The sequence below is a fragment of the Hyaena hyaena genome, unplaced genomic scaffold (genome assembly GCF_003009895.1).
Source record: "Hyaena hyaena isolate Hyena2069 unplaced genomic scaffold, ASM300989v1 scaffold_958, whole genome shotgun sequence".
NCBI classification, from domain to species: domain Eukaryota; kingdom Metazoa; phylum Chordata; class Mammalia; order Carnivora; family Hyaenidae; genus Hyaena; species Hyaena hyaena.
The window spans coordinates 134,518-153,112 of NW_024081594.1; the positions used below are offsets into that span (position 1 = coordinate 134,518).

Below are 18,595 nucleotides of genomic sequence, written 5' to 3' on the forward strand. Positions count from 1 at the left end.
TTACCTTTGTTTTACAAATGAGAAAACTCAGAGTCACAAATAATTTATCAAAAGTCATATAACTAGTGACAGAACTAGGTTGTACATCTATTTAAATCTGCCTCCAAAACCAGGGCCCTGTCCACTTCAACTTCAAGTGTCTGTGTTACTTATCCTTGGTTTCCTGAGGCTGGGCTTCTGTATGTTAACCTATTCCTCAAGCAAGCTGTATGCTGCAGTTTGTACATACAGAAACACATAATAAGAAATTTTGTTCACAATAAATTACATTACAAAAATCTCCCTTACTCTAAATTAAGGGCTAGAAGAGTTCTTAAAGATCTAAATACAGAATCTTTTTTAGATAGGGAAAACAAGGCCAAAAAATTGGCATGCTTGTCTAATATACAACCAACTAATCAAAGCAGAATTTCATTGCAATGTAATCAAATTTTTAATACTTTGTAAATTCTAAGTGGAAAGTAACTCCAAACTTACTTGATCATCCAAACATTGTAAAATTTCAGTAAATGTCTCTGGTACTTTTCTCTAGCGTATATGTAGGGATATATGAAACTGATGCCCTGTAATGGCAAAACCAACCCTACTTTTTGAGGGGCTGGGGGGATTTGGGGACATCATGATCAAAATATTAACTGTACTTAAAGTGGTAATTCTACTCTACAAAACAAAACCCCAAATATTTATACAAGGTCCTATCAAGTCACAAATTAAAATAAAATTCTTTTAAATAAGAGAATGCTACCGAGCACCCCTAAAACACAATGTGGTTTGTAGTTTCGGTTTTCTGGGACATACTCTCGTTTGCTATACGGGCTTGCTACGTATTTACTTGGCTTCACAGTGGAACTGTTACGGTATATTTAAGAATATTCATTACCCTTGACAATCATAAACGAAATAAACGGTGAATGCATGTGCCGAGTAGGGAGGAAAAACGTTCTGGGTAAGGCTACACAGTATTTGTTCACGCCCTGCGGCACCAATACCTTTCCCCACAAGAATTTTCAAATACCTTCGGCCAGGTAGCAAAGGGCAAAACACAAAAAAGCCCCAGCTTTGAGCCCAGTAAGAGGCCATCCGCCCACCCATCAGCCAATCTGAAGTCGCGTTCCGCACCTGCCCACTGCTTGAGCGACCTTTCCCCTACGGCCCACTACTCTCCCCTTTTACGACAGTTTTCCGGCCTAGTTTGCGGCCGCTCCTGCCGTATTTCCTGGGCTCCAGTGTCTGAGCGGTTTCTGCCTGCTGGTGGCCGCGTCGCTGTCTGGTAGGGGCGTGAAGATCTGTGGCTACGGCCTTTGGGCTGGGATGAACCGCGCTCTCGGTGAAGGCAGGGGAGCCGAGCCAGAGCCATGGTGAGTGCGGCCTTCTGGTCCCTGTGCGATCTCGGGCCCAGGCGCGACCTGGGAGGCGGGGAGCCGAGGTTGTCTCCCCAATGAGACTTTGGACTGAAAACGTAGGGCCCCGAAGAGTCTCACCCTCCAGGACACAGAGCTATTGGCTCAGCCCTTAAGGACCTTTGTGTTCTACTATGGCCTTTGAACAGGGGGCTGCAGACCCTGGTCCATCGTCTCCGAGGCTGAGAGATTAATGGAATCGCGTTTGATTAGATCTGCCCTTCCCGGAAGACATCCTAACTTCTTTCTCTGATTTGCTCTTTTTCCATGGCTCTTACCGATACATCTTTCTCGTTTCCTGAACGCATTTGGGCTTTGGCTCTGTGGTCGAGAGACGCCACAGTGCCAAGGCGCTCTAAAAGCTAGTCTAGTGAAGTCCACGTTTAACGTTGAAATGCGTTATCAGAATTCTACAGTGACCTTAAAACCGTTCTTTATCTAACAGAAATTTTATTTCCATTCCTCTTGATTGACCTTTAATGTGGCCTCATTTCCCTGGAGATGCAAAAGACGTTTTCAAAAGGAGGGAAATCATCCTTTTCATCACTGCTGTAAAAGTAAATAAGCAAATTGACTGCCCTTTCACAGTGAAAATCCTGTACCTTTACAATGAATTGGACATAAAAGTTGCAGTCCTTTTAAAGGATTATTGGGTAGGATATTTTCACCCTAAAAGTTGTTTGTCCCTTTGAAATAAAACTTGTGATGAGGTGGGATGGGAGAATGGGTATGGTAGGGAAGGGTTATAATTTAAAGAAGTAAATATTTACTCTGCTTCCCCTTACCAGGCCAGTACAGTGGTAGCAGTTGGACTGACCATTGCTGCTGCAGGATTTGCAGGTTTGTTTATGGTTTGGGAGTGGAACTAAAGCAGGGGAAGTTGGAGACTTTTTAATTATTTTGTTGCTTTTGTTTTTAGGCCGTTATGTTTTGCAAGCCATGAAACATGTGGAGCCTCAAGTAAAACAAGTTATTCATAGTCTACCAAAATCTGTAAGACCAAACATTTTTGCTACTTCTTTGCTGTGTATGAAACCCAGAATCACACTTGAAGAGGGTAGATTTCTGGACATCTATGAGATTACATTGGGCCCCTCCTCTTGCTTCCCAAAAGGAGGGTTCTGAGCTTTGTAATGTTGTTACCCTAAAAAAAAAAAAAAAAAATCAAATGTTTTGTATGAAAGAACTGGGGCTGAGGGATTATCATGATTCTGGTATCATGAAAGTCAATTCCACTTTGCTGTGTAGACTGTTAACTTCAGTATCATTTGTCCACCAATTCTTGCCCTCCCTCATCTTGCTCTGCATCACACACACACAGAGGGATCTAGGTATCTGAATTGATCCATTCTTAACTGTGTGGCCCTGGCATTCCCTAAGATAGTTGGATATCACTGGAGTTAAGTAGGCTATACAGTATGACTGGATATGAATACCACACCTTCCATGGTCCTAGTTCACAATGAAATTGGTTGTGGCAACCTGTTGAGTATTTATTTTATTGTTATTGAATGTGACAGAACAGAGTGACATAACAAGGTCAGAGGACCTCGTAGCCTGATTTTCTCTGTACGTATCTTAAAGTTTTGTTTTGGTAGTTTTAGTAGTTGCCTTAACCCTCAAAATATCCTTGAACCACTCATCTGAAAAGATCTCCAAATCCTTTTCTTGAGGCACTTGTTTTTCTAAAACATGTAATCATATTCTTACATCAAATTTTTATCTATTAACACAGCTAAATTGGAATAATACTCCTATTATTCCCAGAAGAACTGGCTTTGAGGCACTGCTATTTTGTCCTATATATATATTATTTTTATTTATTTCTAGGAGAGAGAGAGAGACAGCGTGAACAGGGGAGGGTCAGAGAGAGAGGGAGTCACAGACTGAAACAGGCTCCAGGCTCTGAGCTGGCAGTCAGCACAGAGCCCGACGCGGGGCTCAAACCCACAAACCGCGAGATCATGACCTAAGCGAAAGTCGGAGGCTTAACCGACTAAGCCACCCAGGCGCCCCGTCTTATATTTTTAAGACAGTTTTTCTGGGGGGAAAAAAAATCAATGTTTAACAATCTTTAAAGTATTTACTGCTACCTATAAAGCTAAAATGCCATAGGAATTGCAGTTAAAGCTCTCTGAAATGCCTGAATTTTTTCTGCTGTTTCTAGTTATCAACATTAAAAAACATTGTTTTTCAGTACTCAACATTAATAAACTTTGTTTATTCTAATAATCTATTTTTACAAATACATTTCCTTTCAGGCCTTCAGTGGTGGCTATTACAGAGGTGGGTTTGAACCCAAAATGACAAAACGAGAAGCAGCATTAATACTAGGCGTAAGGTAATTTCTAATATTTGTAATATATATCTACAATTCTAGAGCTATGCGCAAACATAAAAGATCTTTTAAGAATTATAATGGTGTTATATACATTTTTAAGATCTAAACAATCGCTACAAAAGTCCAATGAGAAGGCAGCTGGCACGTAAGCACTTAATTCATTGAAAGATAGGCTTTTAAATAATCAGTGCTCAATGCTGTTTTCTAGAACACATTTTTTTTTTGTGGTGAAATTCTGCCTTTATTTCCAGATACTTAAAATGTGCTTTACCTTTTAGTAAAAGGACTTTTATAATTATCAAGTTCAACTAAATTTTTTTAAGAATGTCTTATTTTTGTAAGGAGCTGTTTATTTTCCTGATTCAGAATATTCATCTTCCTTGTGTGATAGTAAAGTTCCGAAACTACTTTTCATACTGTTTTGACTTGCCTCCAGTATCACAGCGTCTTTAACTGGCTTTTATATACAATTTTTTTATGTAATCCACACAGTCTGAAGTAAACTGTACCTTCTCCTTTTTAAATTAGCCCTACTGCCAATAAAGGAAAAATAAGAGATGCTCATCGACGAATCATGCTTTTAAATCACCCAGACAAGGGTAAGTAGCTGTTAAATTCTTATTATACATGTTTTAAAGTGACTAATTATTACTAGGGGAATAATTTCATATTTAATTCTTGGCTGTTACAAGGGAAATACCTAAATCTGTATGTAAGTACTGTTGCCCAGGCTGGATCAGTTTTCCAGTGTCTTAAAAGAGTAAGTCCTGTGTGAAAATTTTATAGAATAATGACCATGTCATTTGAAAGTAGCTGAGGGGGGTGCCTATATTCTTAAAGAAAATTGTTAAGTTTCGGTTAAACTAAAAACTTAATTTTTTCTATCCATTTACATCTTTGAATTTTAGGTTACCTAGTTAAAACGTATAGGATCAAATAATTATTTAGGAATACCAAAACACAGACCTCAAAATCCATGTTCCAGTACACAAATCCTTTTACTTTCATAGACCAGGCCTTTCATGAAGAGTGTTTTTTGAGTTTAAACTTGGTTGTGATTGTTTGTATCTGACTGCAATAGCCTCCTTTAACAAAATGTAGCTTGCCTTAACTGTGGGACTTCTGATTCATTAAGTACAGTATAGATAGAGCCTGTGATGTTGCATTTCATCCAGGCTTCTTACTGGGATGCTGATGTTTGCTGGTCTCAGAACCACACTTTGAGAATCATTGCTCCAGCAGAGTAGTAGAAAGGCACCTGTAGGTAACACTATGAAGGCACAATAGTAACATGAAAGAAAAACTGGATAAAGAGTTCAAATCATAGTGTGGTGTTTCCAACAAAGCTCAGAAACCTCTGAGAACATCGTGTTTTCAGAATAATATGGTACAATAAATTCATGTTCATTTGCACCTTACAGTCATCATAAGTTGGTAACGTACACTAACGCAAGGTCACATGTGGAGGTTTTCTTTAATCCTGTTTCTATCAGCTTGTTTTTGAAGGTGCCATTTTTGTGGAAATGTTCCTCATATGAATTACTTCATTTACTGTTAGCCATATAGATTACTATACATTTGGTGATCTGGTTGCAGTGTCCTAATAACGTTAAAGTCAAAATACCATTTCTGCTCATTCCACCTATCAGAGAACCATAGGGATCCTTGAAGAAAACAGGTTTTCACCAGAAATTAAGAAACCATATAATAACTATTCCTTTTTCTTTTTCCCTATAGGAGGATCTCCTTATATAGCAGCCAAAATCAATGAAGCTAAAGATTTACTAGAAGGTCAAGCTAAAAAATGAAGTAAATGTGTGAATTTTAAGTTCTTGTTAGTTTATGTATATCAGTGCTAGCTTTTTATAATAAAAGGCCTCAATGCTACAAATTTTAAAAATGATTTAGCACAAGCTAAACCAAAACTTTGGTACAAGTTTCTTTGAATTTGAGGATTTTAAATCAGATAAATTATTTGGAGATTTAACACTCAGTAGTTATGGATACATATCTACCATCTAAACAGCAATATTGTTCATTATTCATTTAGGAAGTAATTTCTTACCTACTTCAAGGCAAAATGAATGTTACAGTCTCTGACTTTGAAGGGGCCCCCAATCTACTAGGATACTGATAAACTGGCAATTAAAATACAATGTGAGGGGCATCTGGGTGGTTCAGTTGGTTAAGTGTCTGACTTCGGCTCAGGTCATGATCTCACGGTTCATGGGTTCAAGCCCTGCGTGGGGCTCTGAGCTGACAGCTAGCTCAGAGACTGGAGCCTGCTTCAGATTCTGTGTCTCCCTCTCTGACCCTCACCTGCTCATGAGGTCTCTCTCTCAAAAAAAAAATTTTTAATGTTTAAAAAAAATAAAATACAGGGGCGCCTGGGTGGCTTAGTCGGTTAAGCGTCCGGCTTTCGCTTAGGTCGTGATCTCGCGGTTCGTGGGTTCGAGCCCCGCGTCGGGCTCTGTGCTGACTGCCAGCTCAGAGCCTGGAGCCTGTTTCAGTCTGTGACTCCCTCTCTCTATGACCCTCCCCTGCTCACGCTCTCTCTCTCCTAGAAATAAATAAAAAAACATTAAAAAAATAAATAAATAAATAAAATAAAATACAATGTGATAGGGGCACCTGGGTGGCTCAGTCTCAGGTCATGATCTCAGTCATGAAATCAAGCCCCATGTAAGGCTCTCCACTGGGCATGAAGCCTGCTTAAGATTCTCTCTTGCTCCCCCTTTCCCAGGCTCACACATGTGCATGCACAGTCTCAAAAAAATACAATGTGGTATTAGGATGGTATGAATTCACACAGGTTGTTATAGGAGGGATTTATCTTATTGTAAGAAAAGGCTGTTCAAAGTTCAGAAAACTGATCCACTGCTTGGAACCTTAAAATTTAAAAATGAGTTTAGCTTTATCTTTGACCTAAGAAATATATCTAACTATATATATTATTGACATAATTTCTATTTCATACACTAAAAACTATACCAGAAGATTTGAGAGTATAGCTCTTGTTTCTAATCAAGAAAATTTTTACATTGTATTCAACTAGCCACTTAAAAGAAATGGACAGTTTATAATTTTTTTTTTTGGCATAATAAACTTTTGCACGTTATGACCAAGGCTAAACAAACAGCAAACTGAAAACTGAAACGCTGTTACCAAAATACTCAGCTTGGACTCTGGAGTATTTATACTATTTAAATGATATTTGAGGGTAAATGACTTACTGTTGGCCTAACACAAAACAGGGATCTTAACCAGACCTGTTTGTGGCCACCAGCAAAAATACTATCTTTAGCTCTAAAATAATTTATACTACCTACCATCTAAACCTTAAGTCATCTTAAAAGTTCTTAATTATCAGTGAAGACCTTCAAAGTCAAAATGTTGGAGGCAATCCTATTTAACTTTGGATTGTTTATCCATGCTTCAGAGTTGGATTGCTCCTTGGATTTTCTATCCAGTTTCCTTATGATTTAGAGTATGAGAAAGTACCATACCAGAAAGTATGGCTGCTGTAGCAGCCATAGCTATTATGTGGAATAAGTCTTTTTTTAGTAAAAGGATATAAAGGTACAGTTGTGATTCAAAGTAGTTATGTTCTATGAAATTATTGAGAACACTTAATGTAGCAAACACCAAACCATTTGTTCATACCTCTGTACCTCTGGGTTACATATTTATCAACCATTCAATATATAACTTTTGCTTTATGTGTGCTTCTATTTAAGGACACCTTATTTGTTGATTCCTTAGCATCAGATTTGTCAACAATAGCTCCTGTCAGCATATCTCAGCCTTGTGTTTAGGAAGGCTAGGCAGCACTTCACTAGGCTTGAGGGCAATTAAACAAGAAAGTCACCAATAAGGACAAAATGTGAAGAACTTGGCATTAAATGGACCACAAGGGATACTTGTTTACAGTATTATAAATGAAACAAGGCACTTGGTGCATTGGGTGATTTAAATTTTTCACTATTCTTCGTGGCTGTGAATGACTAGGAAAGTACCTACCTCATGTTTTTGGGGTTACAAGTAAATTTTACCAAGCAGGTGAATTTGCAAATAAGGAATCTGCTAATAATGAAGACCAACTGTATTTTGGCTTACTAACGGTTTATTTCAGTCTTTTGGACTAATCAAGTTTCTATGAACAAGAGTTTTGAGATATGATCAATTAAAAGTAAAAACAAATTTTTGAAAGACAAAAAGGAAGTGCGTGAATATGCCCACAGGCAATCAAGCATGAACCCTAAAAGGGAAAACTTCATCTAGTAGGTATACTTTTAGGTGTTTAAAGCAAATAGCACACCTGTTTAAAGACAAGTATTAAGACAATGAAAAACGCTTTAAAATAACACTGAGCACAACAGAACACGTTTCTCTTTCATAGTAATGTTTTATTTCCTCTAGGCTTACCTTAAGTAGAAGAATCCACATTTCATTGTAGGCTATTAAACACTCCTACCATTTTTCTTGGGAAAAGATCACTTGCAAGAGGTCTCCAGATCATAGCTGGTAACTGATGCAAGTAGACTTTGTGTAAAAGAGCCTTCATCTTTTAGTGTTTAGGTTTTCTTTTAATAAGATAGTTGATGTGTAATGTTAATGTTGACTACTTACATCGTGCCAAGTAAGAATTTGTTTCACAAGGAAACAACAGTGAGATTAAGTAACTTAACCAAAACTGCATTCCAGATGAGACTGATCTTTCTCAAACCTCAAGTTCCATACTTGTTAACCTCTGTACTGTGGTACCTTTCACATATTTGAAAACCAGGGATGTTTTCCTTAGTGGTAATGAAATCTGAGTCTAGGACTTGAATATGTTCAGCTTGGGGCCTTTTTATCAGTAAGTACTCAAATGTTTTTTAAAGCAGGCAGTGGCGGGTGGGAGGAAGGTATGAACACAACACTAGGAGATTAGGAGTATCTGGCATACCAGAGATTTAATTCCCCTACTTTTGCCTTCACTGCCTGAGTTTGACATTATTAGAGGAGTCCTATGCTGCTTTATAAAAAATGCTTTGTTGGTGATGAAAGTAGGGTATAACAGTAAGTGGTCCTCAAAATTTAACCTTTTCCCCTCTCTTGCCTTCAAGCATTTTCCTAATGGTGGAAATACCTATGGAAGCATAAAAAAAAATTCCAGTTCTACAAATCAGTATCCAGAACACCCAAATCATTCAAGAAACAGTTGAGAACTTATATGAAAATAAGTGGAATATTTATACATATATATTCTAATTCTAAAAGCTGGCTTATATGGTTTTGTCTGCTATCCTTAATTTACTCTAGAGTGGAGGCAAAAGACAGAAGTAAAAATTAGATAACTAACATCTTAACACGGGTAAAACCCTAAGGATATTGAGCTATATGTTCAGCATACTCAAAGTGTATGCCTTACCTTTAAAACCCTGCATCAGATATAGTTATTTAAAAAATTCACTCAAGCAGAATGCTTCTTTTAAAGAGTTGACAAGTCACGTTTACCTTTCAACACATCAGGCTAAAATGGAAACAACTGTTTCAATGGGAGAAGAGTATGATAGAAAAAAAAATCTAAATTTGAGATAAAGTACAAAAAAACACTACGTAAAATGCTAGAGTGGGTTTTTGGTTATGAAAAAAAATCTTGGACTGTGAGTAACCTTGAGTACCAGGAAACTTAAATGACCTAAGCTCTGCTTTTTACTCTTGGCACGGGCAGAGAACTGTTTATCTCTGCTTATAGCCAAGTGTTGCCTTAGCAACAGAATATAGAAAGAGCTTCTATCCAGTGTTCCTAGTTTTTCCTGACCCAAGGACAAGGTCTACAATCCAGTGTTGAGGTATAATCTGGAATATGTTAAGAATATGTTAATACTTGCTGTTACCTTGGTATGGCTACAATTAACGGCATTTGAAAAATAATGTTTACATACTTTATAACCTGAAAACGGGCAGGTTGAAAAATGAAGCTCAAACAAGTTGGTGTAATAAGCTCAAAGGCAACAATATAAATTGGTTTATCCACAAAAACTATGGGAAATGTTTTGGTAATACTCTCGAAATTAAAAAATGAATAGCTACTTTTGACAATCCAAGTAAAAAAGGTACAAAATATTCAGAAAATATCCCTGTAATTTCACCTCAAGAAAAACCTACCAATCACTGAAACACAAAGAAACATGATAAATTATTCACTAGTATATTAGTTGAGTATTGGGGCTTTTAAGACCGAGATCAGTGAAAAATAATCTTGCCCTTGTTTTTTTTGCTATCCTTAGATTGCATACAGCATAGTTGGAAATGTCTGGTTTAAATACACAGAAACTCCCAATTCTATACACTTATACCTACAATTTTTGAATTATCGAAGTAAATAATATGAAAAACAAACGTACTGGAGATCCTTTTACAGAGAAAGCTACATTACAGTCTATACCTTACTTCATTACTTAAGTAGTAATATAGAAGGTACAGATGATTCATTATGAGGTGATCCACTGATGATTAACCCTTTTAAAACAAAATTAACGTATTTCCTTACAGAGTATATGTACATCCCTCATCAATTAATAAGGGGTTTTCTGGATGATTCAACTCTTGGCTGGATTTCTAGAGTAAATGATCATACTTTTAAAAATGGTATTATTTAGGTGGAGCCATAAGAAATTGCCATGTTTGTGGGTCAAAAATGGTCAACTACTTACTGGCAGTTTCCTGTATTTCAACATATCTGATTTACGTTCAGCGAGTTGAGTGCAACTTCAAATTACTACCACTTGCCAAAGTTTAACTAGCAGACTGATAGCTGATTTATTGGAGTTCCTGAAATAAAACCCAAATGCTATCAAAGGTTGTGACTACTATCCATTCAAGAAAGCTAATAAAAACCTTAAAGTTTAAAAAAGGAGTCCCCAAATTCACTATACCAGATGTCCTTATAAAAGATATAGGGGATTCAGGGAGGGATACCTTAGTGGCTCAGTCATTTCAGAGTCCAACTCTTGATTTCAGCTCAGGTTATGAGCCCAGGGTCATGCGATCAAGTGCAGAGCCTGCTTGGGGATTCTACCTGTCAGCCCCTCCCCTGCTTGCATGTGCTCTCAAAAAAAGAAAAGAAAAAGAAAAAAAGGCATAGGGGATCCAAACCATAATAGCAAAGATTGTAAACTAAGTGAAGGTTCACACCAAACATCCTTTTACCTTCTGGAATACTGCCACATAGATCCAGTTGAATCCAAGTTCCTTAAAAGCCTTCTAGAAAACCCAAGTGTAAGTAATTTCCCTTTACTTTCCATTCTAATAAACACCATCTAACACAGGACTTAATGCATCATCATCAGTTTTCATCTGTCCTTAGATTACGCTTTATTACAGGCACAGCCTATGAGAAAACTAGGCTGACTTCAAACTCAAACTGCAAATCTTATAGCAGATGATGTATCTGCTATTTCCCAATCTAACTTCAACATTATTAGTATGCCAATTCTGCAGAGACCTCTCTCAAGTTACATACCAGACTTTTGCAAATGGCTACAAAAATACCTGTGGCTTAGCATAAAGGTGATGGATTCCAGCTATAAAAGAATGACTAACATGGAGACCCAGAATACAGTAACATCTGGCTACTTTTGTCTCTTCCCCACTTAGTGTCTCTGTTCTTAGGTTTTTACTTCCCCATGTGAACCTGTATTTGTTTTGCAAAACCATTTAAACAACTTCTTCAGCCTTGTTCTAAGGAATGCCTGAGGTTTTCATGAACAATGTGATGTGCTGCTTAACTCCACATTAAAATACACAAAACCACTTAAAAACTAATGTAACCTTACTACAATTTTACCAAAGGTGACTGACCTAGCAACAGAGACCCATACACACCATTTAGCAAGTTTAGGCCCACCGAAGGCTTTAAACAGGTGATTCCATGGGCACCTGCCTGGCTCACTCAGCTGGTAGACTATGCAACTCTTGATCTCAGGATTTTGAGTCATACGTTTGATGCAAACATTACTTAAAAATAAAATCTTTTTAAAAATATTGAAAGAATAAGGCCAAACGCAAGACTCCTAGGCTTCCTAAAGTTTCGGGAAATGGTCATTTTTTATCCCCATAAAGCTTCTATATGTGGTTTCACAGAGGTATACTGAAACAATATAGGCGTTGCACAAAATCTTTGGGGGTTTTCTGGTGCATGTCTTTTAGCATGGCCTAACATACCAGTAAGTTTTCCCAGAGCAATATCTCACTTAACTGGTGTAGCAGCCAAAATACATACATCCCATTTTCAAAATTATTTGGTGGGCTACCTGAATCATATAGCTACCGCCTTTGGGGAATGGGTTTTTCACTTCTGAAACAGAATATACAGTATTTACCCAAGAAAAGCCTACTGTAGTTCTGCAGTACAAAAGATGCTGGATCTAGTCGCTTGTGAATAATGAAATCTTGGTATTAATTTCCTAGCATATGGTTATTCTGAACAACTGCTTGCACTATACCCACTTTCTAAGATGGTTTTAGGTTACTTTCTCTGTGAAACATTCTTTATGGCAGAAGAATCTTAGTGAATCTATTCTACGTGAAAGAAAATGAAAAATCATTTTTCTTCTTTATACCATATTTACCACTTTCGGGATTAATGAAAATCCTCAAACTAGTAATTAATATATAACCCTGTTACTGAAGAGAACTAAGAATAAAAAGGCCAACAGTTTTACATCCTCTGATGGTTAAAAAAGACATCTGTGGGTTAGTTTTTTAAAAAATCAGGATATGAAATGATTTGATATTGGTATTCAAAATCCAAGGACTGCACTATTCATATCACACCTTACTTATAAATTCTATTATTAGGGTTTTAGGAAAAAGCATTTAATACCATCACATCTTAAGTGAAAATAAATGTGAGGTCTAGGGTTATATGTATGACCTGACAATTAATACTTTTTTAGCAATACCATGAAATGTCTTTCAGTCATTATAAATTAACAAAAACCACTTAACAGTTTTATGCACATAACAAATTAACACAGATTATGCACATAAAAAACACTTTTCAAACATCAAATGACAGAAAAGGCCGTCTTTCTTGGTTCAGTGGTCTGTATATATCACTATGGAAAAAAATTCTCCAGTAAATCCACAATTATCTGATATGACCTCACAATTACCTGCATAATTATATCATTGTTACTCTTTGAAACACTGTGTGTGAAGTTTTCATCTTCCTAAAATTAAGTTGACTTATATACAAAAAATACAATCATTAGTTTGACAATCTTCAAAATTACTTCCTTAAGAACCAAAAACCAAGTTAATGGACTATTTCTTATTTAAAAACTGCCCACCATACTTATTTATAAAAATAATTATCAAAGGCCAAATTCTGGATTTTATCCCACTGCCTTCCAAAAGTTGCCTTTGAGTAGTTATGAAGACTTTCCTAATATTGAATGTATGATCAATTCCCTAAACCAATCTATTCTAACAGACTAAATTTTAAGGTTTTAGAGGTTTCATTATAAAATGATTAACTGACCAATTAATATTTTAATCCTGTTTATGAAGCAAGTAATGCTTTTTTAAAAGCAATTAGGGTAACTATTTTAGGCCTATTACTAGCTCCAACTACTTTGCTATAAAAAGTATACTGGTATAAAAAGTAGAAAGTTAAAAATCAGCAAATGGAAGATCAAAGTTTATTTACTACCTGCATACAAAAACATATTGCACATCAAACAACCAAAATCAAAAAAAAAAAAGAAAAAAAAAAAAAGAAAAAGGAAAAGATACTCTTACTGAAGACTAACATGTACTTTTATACAGAATAAACCTCCTGGAAATTGATCTTGTCAGTAGTTCAGGTTATGTCTGAAATGGACATGACTAATTCAGCTTAGTGTTTTAACTAAAGCTATGTTTGATTTTTAAATACTGTACACTTTAATAAATAAACCAAACAAAGCCTCAATGTAGAACAGTCACTGCCAATATCACCCAGTGTCCCTGCAGATGAGAGTTTAACAAATGTATTCCAGTGGTCTGCAGATTTTCCTCTACATACAGCATTTAAAAAAACACATTAAAACAGACCAGTTTCCAGACTAAACTAATGAAGAATTACAATTCAGTGCAAAATATTTTAGACTGCATTTCATTCTAGTTTTCCTCAGGTGAAGAAGTGGTTGCATATTATTAAAAATGTAACAAAAGCAGCTAATGCTTTCATAAAGAATATTACGTTAGGGATCCCACCCCACCCACCTCCCCCCCCCCATCTCTGCCATATTTTGAAAACAAAATAACATTTCCTATAGCCAGCAACTTTTTTTAATGTTACATATACTATTCTCAAGGCACATCTGATGATATATTTTATAACACAGTAGGTGTCAAAGTATGTTTAACATATGATTTCTTCAGGATCCCTCCCCTTTCTGAATTCCAAATGGAGGAACTGAAAGTGCGATGTAAAGACTGGCGATCCATATTCTATCTTTGGCAAGCTTGTACAAGCACTATTGTAAAATGTAATGTAAAAGAACTGTAAACTAGGAACTTCTTCAGTTTATGAAACACCATTCAGGACTGCTGCTTCTTGAGTGTTTTCTTCTTTTAAGGTATTAATCTTTTCTTCTCCTTGAGTACGCTGTAGCTTAGAAATTTCATCGCCAGAAGCACTAGTTGGGCCATTTATTGCCTTTTCTGAAGGACCATGCTCTTCAATCACATCTTTTGCCTGCCAAAGGGAGACAACTTTTTCAACTTCTTTATAAATGAAATCTACAGCTGAGGAGGAAAACAGCTATATAAACATAAATTAGCTAATAAATCATTTCAGTTTCATATACCACATTGGATCAAAGAATTAAAATGTTCTTAAAATTTCAAAGCATACACCAATGTATTCCACCTCTACTGGTCTTTGAACTCTATCTCTAGTACCTAACAGTGCTTAACCACAGGAAGAATCTCTACCTGTTTTTAAAACTTGAACCTAATTTACTTTTAACCACTGGAAAACTCACCATGTAAAAAGATATAAAGTTAATACTCTAAGCAAATAAATGTCTATTTACTCACCTTTTTTTTGGAAACTCACATTTACATTTCAAATCCATTAAAGCATTTAAAAGACTTGACACTTAAAAGCAGTCTATATCTATCACTGAGAAGAGGTGTATATAAATATATATATATATATAGCCTATTGCTCCCCAAATTAAGCCAATATTCTCTATGCCCAATAACTTTGGATAGACTGAATTTTACAAATGCTATTTGGAATTCTAAATGAAAAGTATTCCAGGCTCAAGCATGCATTCTTCAGTTACCTCGGGCCAAGAACAAAATCAAGAGTAGTCTTTAAAATAGTATTTGTCTAGTTGGGGAAACAAGTGATCATACAGTAAGATAAGTAAACATAAAGCTAAACCATACCAAAAAATAATAATAAAAAATAAAAACAAAAACAAAAACCAAACCAAAACCAACAAAACCTACAGGTTAAATTCTCCTTACCATTTCTTTCTTGTTTTTAGCCAAAGTTTCCCTTGGGATGTTTCTTTGTCTGCTCTGAGACTCAGCTCTAGAAATATAATCTGCAACTGTGACTGTTGAAGATGAGAAAAAAATTACAGGTGTTGAAAAATATTTCTAAAGTTTATTTATGGATAAAGAGTAATTTTACTTTTAAATAAACTGATGGTGGGTAACCCAATTTCAAAATTTTAAGCTGGGTACCACCTCCAACCAAAAACAAAGCTTGAAAAATGTGCCTGTGAGTGCTGACAATAGAAAATTCCAAGCTGGAGATCAAGGAAGCCTAGATTTAAGTCAGCTTTCCTAAGAATCCAGCCATTGCTTCTGGCTGACTCTACGGTTGGGATTAAGTTTGATACAGAAATCCACAACCAAATATAGGAAATGCAGCATTCTAAGCCCAGTGTTTGCAATTCTCAGTGGGGAAAAAAAGGGCATATTTGGCGCAAATTATGGTGTGTTGTACTTCACCAGAGATAAAAAAGATGTATTCAAATATTAGTTTTTGTTTTTTTAAGTACAAGATATCCAAGTGTGGTACTTTACAGTTCTTTTTTGTAACATTTCACACTAGAAACCATTGTGAGTGATCTAAAATAAAAAACTACAAGCAAACTAAAGATGGCAGAATACCACCCTAAAAATGTGGACAATGATCCTGGTGGGAAAAGGGCCACCATTAATTCTGTAACCATGCCCTCAAGCTCTGATAATCTTTCAAAGGACTAACTGAAGTGTATGCATGTTTACAAGAAGTGGATGGCAACAGTGACTTGACTATAAGAAAAAGACTTAACACAAGCTAACACCCTTCTGCCAACCCAAGTACAAAAAATGATCTCTATTCTACAGGTACTCTGGCCTGACTTTACACCTCAATCCTTTCTCTATTTAGGACTTACAGCTTAGAATTTACTGATGTGAAGAAATATCAAAATAATCGCTCTCTTTCAAAGAATTCTTTTCTCCCAGAAACTGGTGAAGAAAATCTCTGATTATGTGAAATAAAAAGTATTTTGAATTACGAGATGAGAGCAGGTTAATGTAAAGAATGGAAACTTCAAGTAAATTTTAAATTATTTATTTAAAGTCACTAGGGGAGAAATAGTCCATCAGGTTCAAATTATATAAAAATAAACCATTTTGATAAAATAAGAAGCTGGATGGTATTTACAATGCAATTTTTTGTGATCACGAATTAACCGAACTTTTATAAGATCCAACAACTTTCTGAAACTATTCATCTTTTTAAATCTCAAAAAAAAACACTTAATTCAGAATGCAATTCATTTATTAAAAACAGCACTAAAGATGTTTACTGTCTAAAACTGCCTCGTCTTCCAAATTGCAAAAAACTCAGTGCTCATTTTGAAATTTTTAAAATCATTTAAATCCACTGTTACTTTATAAGAAGTTTGTAATAGCTTCCACAATTAAGAAGAGGAATACTATCAAATCCATTTCATTATTATGTATACATACATGGTGGCAAAAACATTCTAGGAACGATTCTAGTTTGTATAACACCTTCATGAATTCATTCTGTTTCCATAGTTCAAACCTCAGTGACACCTGAAAGCACTCAGCTACTGGGAAACCCTGCCGCACAGACAGACATATTGCTAAATTTGAGTATGTGACAATTCTTAGAACCCTTCATCCACTATGTACACACAAAAAATAATATACTTTGACATGACTATCAACTAAAGAGGCACTGAGCTGGAAAGGTAAAAACTTACCAGTGCCCTTCCCCCATAATGGGAGGTACAACTAAAAACAACCTTAATGGACTCAAAACCTATTTATAGCCAGTCCTTACAATACTAGCCCCTTAAAAGGTCAATGAAGATTAATAAATATAGGAAAAACTACAGGTACTTTGTGCAGCATAATTTGGACTGTAGAATTTCCTAAGTGGGTCTAAGTAAACAAACTTGACACAAGGGTTAAAATCACATTCTTAGCAAGAATATTTACTGCTTAATTGATACTAAAGACAAGAAATCTTTAACAAATGAGAATTAAATTATTGTATACATAAGGGAATGTTGATATTTTAGGAGGCTACTTTCCTAGAAGTACTGACAGGGGCAGGAGAAAATGATGTGCCTGTTCCAAAGATCCTATCTTGGGGGAACACGTGGGGGGGGGGGGGGGGGGATGTTAAAAGTTTTTTGTAGAAGGAGCAGGTAAGGCAGGCTAAGTAAACAAGGATTTCTAGGAAAAGTGGCAATCCAAAGAACAGAGTAAAATAGTAATAAATGCACTATGGAACACAAATCATCAAATTCTGGACACCCCTAATTACTCAATTTTTAATTAAAACCATGCAGAAAAATCTGCCTCTTCTTTAAAGCCTAGTCACTATGTTTTTTTATGCCCAATGACTTAGTAATAAACCACCATCCATCTAGTTAAAAAATTGTGTTACATGTTAAACCCACAATGTGGCTTAAATTTTCTTATTTATAAACTGTGGCCAGAAAGCACTGTATTCACCACTGTGCCAACTTTAAAAAAACAAAATAAATAATGATCTCTTAATCTAAAGAATATTTCTAACACTACAGAGAGAAGGAAGAAAAGCAAAAACAATAAAAAACATTTTGTGGAAACTTTCTATTTTTAACTATTTAATTCCTTTTAAATTTACAACTACCTTTAAAACATGGACTTTTCTTTAAGAATAGAAACTAACACCTTTAACCAGTTTTCCCAAATGTCTCTGCAACCACTAAACCTAAAATATTAAAGATACTTGAATTTATAATCTTTATTTGGGGAAAACACATCCAAAATTTTGCTTTGTAAAGAATGCAGAAAATGATTAGTTCAAAAGGGGTTTATTTTTGGTGCACACAATTTCTTCATTGTGAATATACACGTGATTCTCTGTACACAGGAAATGGAATTATGTTCAAAATAATAGACACAGCAAAAAAATTTCTTTGAAGTTACTCAACATTATGTCTACATAAAATAAATTAACATTCTAAAACTAAGTACTATTAATTTGAATAGTTAGTAGGTGTAAGGGAAAAGGCATCACACTACAATAAACAAACAAAACATAACATGCATTCCTCTTATTAGAAAAAAGACACTTTTCAAGTATTTTTCTCATTTATACTTTTTTTTTTTTACTGTGGGTATTTACAATTCCCACAAAAATGAGGTGCTAAATCCAGATATAGTGAGCAGCAATATGCAAAAGTTGCCCAGTTTTGCCAATCAACCTCAACCACAATCTACAACATAGTCCCTGGGATGGCAGGCCCCAACTCAAGTATGAAGAATCTGCCAAGTGGACAAAATA

The 18,595-nt window shown here is 35.7% G+C and overlaps 2 protein-coding genes across 6 annotated transcripts in view; one reads left to right on the forward strand and one right to left on the reverse strand.

Moving 5' to 3' along the window:
* The first annotated feature begins 1,190 nt into the window (after positions 1-1,190).
* DNAJC19 (DnaJ heat shock protein family (Hsp40) member C19) lies at positions 1,191-5,632 on the forward strand. Of its 2 annotated transcripts, XM_039221201.1 has the most exons (7): positions 1,191-1,358; positions 1,846-1,957; positions 2,189-2,240; positions 2,320-2,393; positions 3,662-3,741; positions 4,270-4,340; positions 5,479-5,632. In XM_039221201.1, the coding sequence occupies exons 2-7, from the start codon at positions 1,880-1,882 to the stop codon at positions 5,547-5,549; spliced, it is 426 nt and encodes a 141-aa protein (XP_039077132.1). In that variant the 5' UTR covers positions 1,191-1,358; positions 1,846-1,879; the 3' UTR covers positions 5,550-5,632. The 2 variants fall into 2 exon arrangements, with proteins under 2 accessions (XP_039077132.1, XP_039077134.1); XM_039221203.1 differs by lacking the exon at positions 1,846-1,957 and having other exon boundaries at positions 1,195-1,358.
* An 8,021-nt stretch (positions 5,633-13,653) lies between these two features.
* FXR1 (FMR1 autosomal homolog 1) overlaps positions 13,654-18,595 on the reverse strand; it is a 66,379-nt gene continuing 61,437 nt past the window's right edge. For 3 of the 4 annotated variants that reach the window (XM_039221195.1, XM_039221193.1, XM_039221192.1), the window contains 2 exons: positions 15,256-15,347; positions 13,654-14,473 (listed from right to left, as the gene is read on the reverse strand). In XM_039221195.1, coding sequence (XP_039077126.1) covers positions 14,303-14,473; positions 15,256-15,347 — 263 coding nt within the window. In that variant the 3' untranslated portion in view covers positions 13,654-14,302. The remainder of the gene's footprint in view (positions 14,474-15,255; positions 15,348-18,595) is intronic. The other variant, XM_039221194.1, reaches the window with a different exon arrangement.